Here is a 9,069-nt window from a genome sequence, read left to right as displayed (position 1 = left end):
CTGTCCCGCCGGCAGATTCCTCGATGACACCAAGTCAGCTCGAGTCGCTCTGGCAGGATGCAGGGGACCGTAGTCAGCCTGATCCGCAATCCTGGCAGGTCTCGGGGACATAAAGTCAGCCGAGCCGCAATCCTGGCAGGTCTCGGGACACCAAGTCTGCCGAGCCGCAAATCCTGGCACTCACGGTCCGAGCGTCCCCGAAACTCGTGAGGCAAGTCAAGTGCACTGACTGAACTATAATCAGACTGGATGTCCGTAGACATCGGTCCGACTCTGGGTAATCACCATAAAGAAAAACGGGTACGAGGTGGTTTTAAAATAAAGTCCTTGTAAAAAGAAATCTCTGAATAATAACTGTAAAACTCAAGTCGTGCTGCGGTTTCAACTGTTTTGAAATTCAACCTCTGTTTCTATAACTGGTAAATAAGCAGCACCGACTTATAAAACTATTACTGTAATTATCGTATTCGAAACCATAATAAAACTTACTCAAGATCAAATAAGGAAATTTATTCGAATAAACTTATTTATAAAAACTCGTTTATATAAAAATCAATATAAAATCAATTATAAAATCTTATTTACGGAAAACCTCAACATAACTCATTTAATAAAATAATGCCTGAAAGAAAGTCCACTCACAGATGGTCCGAGCTAATTTGACCCTTTGAAGGTTCCTCCTGCTGATCGGCTGGACCTCTGATGCCTGATTATCAAGAATAGTAAATCACTAAACCGCTGAATAAAGGAATTAATTTAAACACCCTGCCCCGGCTCCTAGAAATACGTGCGTTCAAATTCAAATTCTTCCTAAACCCACAATAGCCCTTTTCAGACACTTGGACCAGTTTTAAAAGGTCCAATGCTCAGCTAAGCGATACCCTGCCCGATCGGCCAACCCGGGACCCCGTGGGTCCACGGTCTCTGATGGCCAATCTAGGGTTCCCTGAAGGTTTCTCATAGGATGGGAACCATGTTCTGCGAATTTGGTCCGAATCGGACGGTCGGATTGACCAAAATCGCGTTACCGCTTAAAACCCTAACCCTAGCCCCAGGGTTCGCGATTCCGGAGTATCCGGGACTCCGATTCACAATCCGTCGAATCCTACGCGATCCTGGAGTCACGTAGACCGACATATCCAAAATTCAGCGCGATCCAACGATTACACGACACTGCACCCACGGATCGCGCGATATGGAAAATCCGTTCGGGGCTCAAACGGACTCCGAATCGAGATCCGCGAAATCCCACGCGCTCGTGACGACACGAGGACCTCAAAACTGGCCAGAGCCATGCCACTACCCTGGCCCACGCGCCGCCACACGCGCGGGGCAGATCGGGTGCCCAAAGCGATTCGGGTGTGCCGAAAAATCGTGGAACCGAGACTCCAAACTCCTACCCTAGGTAAAACACCCCATTTGGAGTCACGTTTGTTCTTGGACCACCCCCAAAAAGTGGCCGGAAACAGTAGTTTCGAAGGGCCAAAGTTTCGGCCAAATTTCAAATTGTAAATCGAACAACCTAGAGATTGAATTGATCTAAACCCAGATAACCAGCAGATAGAGCACGAAAAATAGATGAAAATCCATACCTCACTCGACTGATTTGGTTGAGAAACGGAGGAGATCGAGCGGCTGGAAGTTCGGATGGCATTCGGACGAACCGTCGACTTCCATGGCAGATTCCGGCCGATTCCGGCCACGGCAGCGGCGGAGGTGGGTAGGGAAACGTCGGCCGTCGTGTGCTGGTTCGTTTGGCACCGGTCTCGGAGATCAACTCCAAGCGAGGCGACCGGTGCGACTTCGGGAAGGGAGGAAGGTCGCGGGCGAGGGCAGCTGCGGGGGAGAGAGAGAGAGCTGACGGGGGAGAGGAGAGAGAGAGCTTTAAAAATCTGACTTTTTGACCTTCCTTTGGCTTCTTTGAGAAGCCACTTCCTTTGGCTTCTTTGAGAAGCCACTTTTTTGGCTTCTTTGAGAAGCCACTTCCTTTGGCTATAAATTGGAAGCAAATGGTTTCATTTGAAGCATCCAACCAAGTGTTGAGTAGAAGAGAAAAATAGCAAGAAAGGCATTTTGCCAAAGAGTGAAACAAATTCTCTCTAGTTGTTCTTTGCTTTGTATCATTGTTTTCTCTTCCTTTGTGAGTGTGTGAGGTTGGGTGTATTTGGGTCTTTGGGAAATTGAGTGGTAAACACTATTGTATATCTCCATTGATTATAGTGGAATACTCCATCGCCTCCAAACTGGATGTAGGCAATTGCCGAACCAGTATAAATCTTGGTGTTGTTCTTGTTGATTATTTTGTTCAATTTTTCTCCTGCCTGTTGTTATTTATTTTTCACTCGCAGTTGGTTGACGCTTCCGCACAACAGCTATTGAGGTTTGAACTTAAGAAGACTGATGTGCAAGCAGATGCTCTTACCATTAAGCTATATATGCAGGCCGAGATCTACAACATGTACAACCTGGGCTATAGCCCATATGAGTTTTATTCTTTTCTTATAGTTAGTGTTAATGCTAAGCATATATAATCAATTGTTGGTGGCTTTATTGGGGTCAATAGACCTCTTTAAATAAATAAAATAAAAATAATATGTTCTTAAATTAAATTTATATATTTATGACCAATTACATCAGCCTCCTTATAAGGGTTTAGGCGAGCCTAAACTTTGACAGCCCAGTAAAGTAAACTAGTCCACCTCATTTTGAAATCCTAAGTCCATCCCTATATATATGGACCCGTTATATAGTTTATCTTTAATTTTCTGTGTTGTTTCTTATTGAGGTTGTGTTGTTTAATGGCTCCATTGAATCAATTTGAGATTATAGAACCACTACTTACAGATTATAGTCAGCAACCCAAGTATTCTCTTGTCCACTTTCTATGCTCTAAACCCCAAACTTTACATCCAAAGTACTTGTTTTTTTAAATGTACTTAGGATGTAAAGTTTTAGGTATGTTTTTGAAGATAGCTGATGTACAAATGGTTCCAAATACATAGAGACTACAGTTGCCTCCTACATAATTACACTCGGTTGCTTGCAATAATGTCCGTCGACCCAACTCACCCCCATATCCAATATGATGAGCTACCTAGCTACCAACTCTATTCTTTAAACCTTTTTGTTGTTTCTATGAATTTCGTATTCTCCATTCATCTCATTTTGAAGATAAACTTCAATTTTTATACATATATTTTCTGACTTCAGCCAGTCACTCAAGTCATCCACCTCCTTGTTTATTTCATGCATGCAACCAATACGACTAATGTGGCAGTGATGCACCAAAAAGAAAAAAGTGGACAGACTTTTAACTAAGTCAATTGCAAATGTCAATCCGACACGAGCTCTAACTCTTCGATTGAATAAAGATTTAATGAGAAGAACAATGTGGGAGTTCAAAAAATATATTTTTTTAATTAAATTAAAAATAAATCAAATTGAATTATTAGAAAATTTTCAATTTCTAAATCCTCCTCTTTCTCTAATAATTTTCTAATAATTAAATTTGATTTATTTTTAATTTGATATTTAAAAAAATATTTTTAAATTAATGAAACTAACGAAATTGAAACATTTGACATAATTTGCTAACAGTTACAAATATAATGATCAAAATTGAAAATTTAAAAGTGCAGTGACCAAAATTAAATTCGATCGTAACCGGAGTGACTAAAATTATAGTTACCCCAAAAACATATATTCATAAGTAATATTTCCCTCTCTTACATCAAAACTCCAAACCGCCAAAATTTCTCTTTATAAATAACCCCCTTACCCTCAACCCTTGCTCACTCATGCATGCTATATGCTCAATCCTCGTCCTCCTCCTCCTAGCTTTATCTATCTTCTTCTTCTTCACACAAACATTTTGACATTTTGATCAAAATGGGAAGCTTAGACTTGAACTTCACAGATTCTTCCCTGTCCCAATCCGACGTCTTCAAACCCTTAGAGCCCGAAGACTTCCGCAAACAAGCTCACCAAATGGTCGACTTCATTGCCGACTACTACGCCAAGATCGAATCCTACCCTGTCCTCACCCAAGTCCAGCCCAACTACCTCCTCTCCCGCCTTCCCTCCACCGCCCCCTACCTCCCCGAACCCCTGCAAACCATCTTCCACGACATCTCCGCCCACGTGATCCCAGGCATCACTCACTGGCTCAGCCCTAACTTCTTCGCATTCTTCCCCGCCACCGTCAGCACCGCCGCCTTCTTAGGCGAAATGCTGTGCACTTGCTTCAACGCCGTCGGGTTCAACTGGCTCGCCTCCCCCGCCGCCACCGAGCTCGAGATGGTCGTCATGGACTGGCTGGCCCACATGCTCAAGCTTCCCACGTCCTTCATGTTTTCATCTGGCACTGCTGGAGGTGGCGGTGGTGGTGTCATTCAAAACACCACCAGCGAAGCCATCTTTGTAACTCTCGTTGCAGCCCGAGACCGGAAGCTTGAGGCTTTGGGAACAAACGACGTGAAAAATCTCGTCGTTTATTCTTCTGATCAGACCCATTCCACGTTCACCAAGGCCTCCAGGCTCGCCGGGATATGTCCTTCCAATGTAAGGTCTATCCCCACCAGCCGTGACTCCGATTTCGCTTTGTCTCCCGAGTTACTTCGTAAGGTGGTGGAGGCAGACGTGGAATCCGGGCTGGTCCCGCTTTACCTTTGTTTAACCGTGGGAACAACTTCAACCACGGCCGTCGATCCCCTCGAGCCGCTTGCCCACGTGGCAAACGATTACAACATGTGGGTCCATGTGGACGCTGCTTACGGTGGAAGTGCCTGTACTTGTCCCGAGTTTAGGCATTACTTGAACGGGGTGGAGCGAGTCGAGTCACTGAGTCTGAGCCCGCACAAGTGGCTGCTCAGTTACTTGGACTGCTGCTGCCTCTGGGTCAAGCGGTCGGATTTGTTGGTCAACGCATTGAGCACCAACCCGGAGTATTTGAGAAACCAACCCAGTGAGTCTGACTCAGTGGTGGACTACAAGGACTGGCAACTGGGCACTGGACGTAGGTTCAAGTCACTTAGATTATGGCTCGTGCTCCGTAGCTATGGCATCGCTAATATCCAGAGCCACATCCGGTCCGATGTTCGGATGGCTCGAATGTTCGAAGGGTTCGTAAAATCGGACCTAAGGTTCGAGGTTGTGGTGCCCAGAAAGTTTGCGTTGGTTTGTTTTCGGCTCAAGTCATTTTCTAGGGCCGAGCCGAGTTATGTTGACTCGCTGAACCGGAAGCTACTCGAGTGGGTGAACTCAACGGGTCATGCTTATTTAAGCCACACTGTAGTCGGTGGGGTATACATGTTGAGGTTTGCGGTGGGGGCCACGCTTACGGAGGAGAGGCACGTTGTTGCCGCGTGGCAGTTGATCAAGGATGGAGCTGATGCAGTTCTCAAGGTCAAGGGCGAATGATATGGACCAGTGAATGTAGCCCAAAATAAAGTAGTATACAAATACAATCCAAGCTGTGGCTCTGTGATGTATGGGGACATAAATTTCACGTTGGTTATGTCACTTCATTTAATTGGTGCTAGCCTCTTCAAGCGCTTCCTTATTTGCGAGAAGTATTTTTAAAAAAAATTAAAATTTATTTTATGCTTCAAAAATAAAAATTATGCTAATTTTTTACAAATGTGGAAAAAATTGTACGATGTAATAATATTCTCTTGTTGGCAAACTATTTGTGGGATTTGTGTCTATTTTTATGTTTTTTCTTTAAACTTATAACATGCTTTATATATCCGTATTATTCTATAATTTCTCAAAAAATTACCAGTATACAAGGGTGGAATCGAACATATTTTTGCAAAAGCCCCTAGTTTATACATAAGAAGAGAAGATGAGAAGATGGCAGATTCCAAAAAATTAGGTCCTCCTTGCATATTATATGCTTCAAATTTTAACAAAGATGAACCTTATGATACAAGTTGTTTATGAAGGAAGCAAAATGTAGTAGCGAAACATTTCAAATTACATGATATAATTCAGGAGGGTTGCTTTGTGATGTTTAAGACCACCATGGAGCGTCACCGGTTCTGAAATCTGTTTCAACCCATGGAACAAACACCACCTTCCCGTCATCAATGTCAGCATGAGCCAACGCCAGAGACTGTTCCAGCAAGTCAAATTGAAACATTGGTTATTACAGATAGAATGAGATGAAGAAACAGACTAACCAATATGTATTATGCAGCATTTGATGGCCTAACAATTATGGGAAAAGTTGGGAGAGAAAATTGTTGCATGATCCTTCACTTTGACAGAGTTTATGAATGCAGATTGTAGAAGCGAGAAACCGGTATCGATAAACCATAAAGAAAAAGAAATTGGCAAGACTTGATAGAAGTCTAAATTAACTCACCAAGGGTGCAGGTCCTCTGACAACCTTTCCTTGTTCATTGTACTGGGATCCATGGCAGGGGCATATGAATTTGTTCTCCGCCGTGTTAAATGGCACCACACAACCAAGGTGAGTGCAGACAGCGTTGATTCCATATGTGGCAAGACTTCGGTCTTTCTCCACAACAAGGTATGTAGGATCACCCTGATAATAAACAAAGAATCAAAATTAGTTTACCTTGTCAAAGTATGCATACTTCCCCAAGTTCTTAATCTGATTTTGGGAATGTTTTAGCACAACATGGAAATATATCATAAGCCCATAATGCTGCTGCTGGTATTGCAAATCAGGCTTGAACTTTTCCTATAAATTGAAATGGGGAGATGAAACCAGACGGAACATGTTTGTAGTTCATTAATAAGATGTATCAATACCTTCAATCCTTGTGTGAGAGTCCTGTCACCAGGGCCATGAGTCTTAAGCCATTCAGATGCAATCACGTCATTTCCAAGAGCATCCTTGGCAACTTGACCACCAGCGCCACTCCCGGAGCTATAATTGTTCTCCAATCAATCAAAATAACCATGTCAATGAGCAAACGATACACAATTTCAAGCCAAGAAAAAAGGATTTTGCTAGTAGAAATAGCAGTAAAGTAATAAACTTTTCTATCATGGTATCAAGAGACCTTGTTGGACTCTTTAGTAGTAAATATTTGAGATAGACCATTCACTACCTTAAATTAACTTTTTTCTATTTAAATATTTCATTTTCATTACACTTTCAGAACAATCCGATTTCTTGATTGTTTTGATTGAGGTTATGCAGAGCTAACTTTACATCAATGGGCCAAGCAATGAGACTAACAGCTTATGCAAAGTAAATCAAGGTAAAAATTGATTGAATTTTCAAGTGAATATTTTTCCCTAAGCTACATTGGGTTAATGAGTTCAATATTTACATGATATATTATATAGTAATCCAATTTTAATGAACTACCCAATAATAAACACAAAATCAATCACCAATCAACAAAATACATACATGAAGATGAAAGAAAAAGGTAAAAAACTGGAAATTAGGAAAAGGGTATGTGTACTCACCCAGGTGGGACAAAGAAAGTGCCATAAGGAACCAACATGATGCCACTGGGAAGAGAGATGGCACCCAGAAGAAGCAGGTTCATAAGCTTCCTCTTGCCCATGTCTGGCACGCGATCAGCCGCAATACTTGATGCCTGGCACGTGACTCTCATTCCCTTTCCCTTTCCTACCATCTGGGTCCTCCTGGGTTTCACAGCAAGGGCTTGTGCTGATGAGAACATTGCACTCTTGCTTGAGCATAGCTGAAAAAAAAATTCAAACACATTTATGACATAATTATTATAGCTCAACCCTCCAAACCCACATCAGGAAATTCAAGTTGGTTTAGTTTGAGTTACCTGTGAAGTGGTAGCAGGAGATAGAGTAGAGGAAGCCATGGTGTGAGATTATTCTCTTGGAGATGATACTGTTAGCGTCTTCTTTCTCTGGTTTTGGTGTAGTTGAAATTTGGTTTTNTAACGACCACAGCCGCTAGTGGATAAGGCGCATAGCCAAAAGGGCGCCGCATTACCACATGTTCCAGATCAAAGATTTTTCTTTCCCTCTTCTATACTAGAAACTTTGTAAGGGAAAAAAAAAAAAGTTTAACTATTATTTTAATAAACAATAAACATTGCCAACGGGATTTTAGTCCAATGAAAAAGAATATTGACTTATTGTTCAGAGGTTTGAGGTTCGACCTCCCATAACATCATAGTTGTGTGTTTGTGAGAAATCTTCCTCTCGTGTATAGTTTAGACTATTGGTTGTATTAAAAAAAATAAACAATAAAAATAATAACATTGATGGGCTGGGATACCTAAGATTGTGATGGGCCACCAATGAATTTGCCAACAAATCTTGTTATTTGTAGAAATGGGCCATTATTGATTTTGGAAATTGGGCTAACATTTTTGTTGGTGTGAAAGTTGAAACAATTTGTATGATGCCATTTTTCATTCTTTTTGTGATGTATGTGAAACACGTTTGTTTGGTAGTGACTTGGTCGGCATTACCAGAAAAAGCGTTTTTCTTCTGAAGAAAATGGAAACTGGGACAAATGAGAATGCTTGGTGATCACTATTTCATGATTTCACATGAACCAAAAGTCAAATGCAATAGACAATTCAGCACATCACTTTTTTCTAACTTAGAAACCCAACTTTTGACAGTAAAGTAAGAGCAATAACCAATTGTCTGCACTTCCACTTCAAATATAATAGGGTTATGCTTCTTTATCCTAGTTTACTGCACCCAAGTTTTGACATTCCCAGCTTTTCTCTCCCCCTTGCAAATTATCTTTATGGAAAACATAAATACAACTCATTCATATCAGCCTAGCCTGATGGGGGAACAATTTGGTACCTTATTTGGACTATAGCTGTTATAGCCTGTTCAAAATAAAGAGTGCATATGAACAAGGGTGTTCTCTTGGTCACTATATAGTAGTAGGACCATGAATTTTAGTGGACAATTATTTACCTTAGCTATTGATAGACCAAAATTCAATGGTTGCCATGTAAGTTTGATACATTTTAAAATATTAACCATTGAATTTTGATCAACCGATAATTAACTACAGTAATTTATTTGACAAAAAAGAATTACAATCTTAAATTTTTGTTTTCCTTCCGTGAACTC

The 9,069-nt window shown here is 41.4% G+C and overlaps 2 protein-coding genes across 2 annotated transcripts; one reads left to right on the top strand and one right to left on the bottom strand.

Annotated features, from left to right (window-relative positions):
- The first annotated feature begins 3,888 nt into the window (after positions 1 to 3,888).
- On the top strand, positions 3,889 to 5,418 carry LOC117621945 (tryptophan decarboxylase TDC2-like). Its single transcript, XM_034352471.1, has one exon. The coding sequence runs from the start codon at positions 3,889 to 3,891 to the stop codon at positions 5,416 to 5,418; it is 1,530 nt and encodes a 509-aa protein (XP_034208362.1).
- A 374-nt stretch (positions 5,419 to 5,792) lies between these two features.
- LOC117621606 (cytochrome b6-f complex iron-sulfur subunit, chloroplastic) lies at positions 5,793 to 7,980 on the bottom strand. Its single transcript, XM_034352176.1, has 5 exons — positions 7,788 to 7,980; positions 7,450 to 7,691; positions 6,781 to 6,898; positions 6,368 to 6,550; positions 5,793 to 6,115 (listed from the first exon to the last, which is right to left on the bottom strand). Exons 1-5 carry the CDS (start codon positions 7,824 to 7,826, stop codon positions 6,014 to 6,016), a joined length of 684 nt encoding a protein of 227 aa, XP_034208067.1. The 5' UTR covers positions 7,827 to 7,980; the 3' UTR covers positions 5,793 to 6,013.
- Positions 7,981 to 9,069: the final 1,089 nt, after the last annotated feature.

Source organism: Prunus dulcis, chromosome 3 (genome assembly GCF_902201215.1).
Source record: "Prunus dulcis chromosome 3, ALMONDv2, whole genome shotgun sequence".
Taxonomy (NCBI): Eukaryota; Viridiplantae; Streptophyta; class Magnoliopsida; order Rosales; family Rosaceae; genus Prunus; species Prunus dulcis.
Note: the sequence above shows the minus strand (reverse complement) of the source record. Positions and strands in the feature narration are given on the sequence as shown.

Excerpts from the sequence above, each read along its gene's own strand:
- LOC117621945 (XM_034352471.1), top strand. The coding sequence starts at position 3,889 with ATGGGAAGCTTAGACTTGAACTTCACAGATTCTTCCCTGTCCCAATCC.
- LOC117621606 (XM_034352176.1), bottom strand. The coding sequence starts at position 7,826 with ATGGCTTCCTCTACTCTATCTCCTGCTACCACTTCACAG. Across the intron at positions 6,899-7,449 it reads ACTTTCTTTGTCCCACCTGG|CTCCGGGAGTGGCGCTGGTG; the intron begins GTGAGTACACAT and ends GAACAATTATAG. Across the intron at positions 6,551-6,780 it reads CTCTCACACAAGGATTGAAG|GGTGATCCTACATACCTTGT; the intron begins GTATTGATACAT and ends GTTTATTATCAG.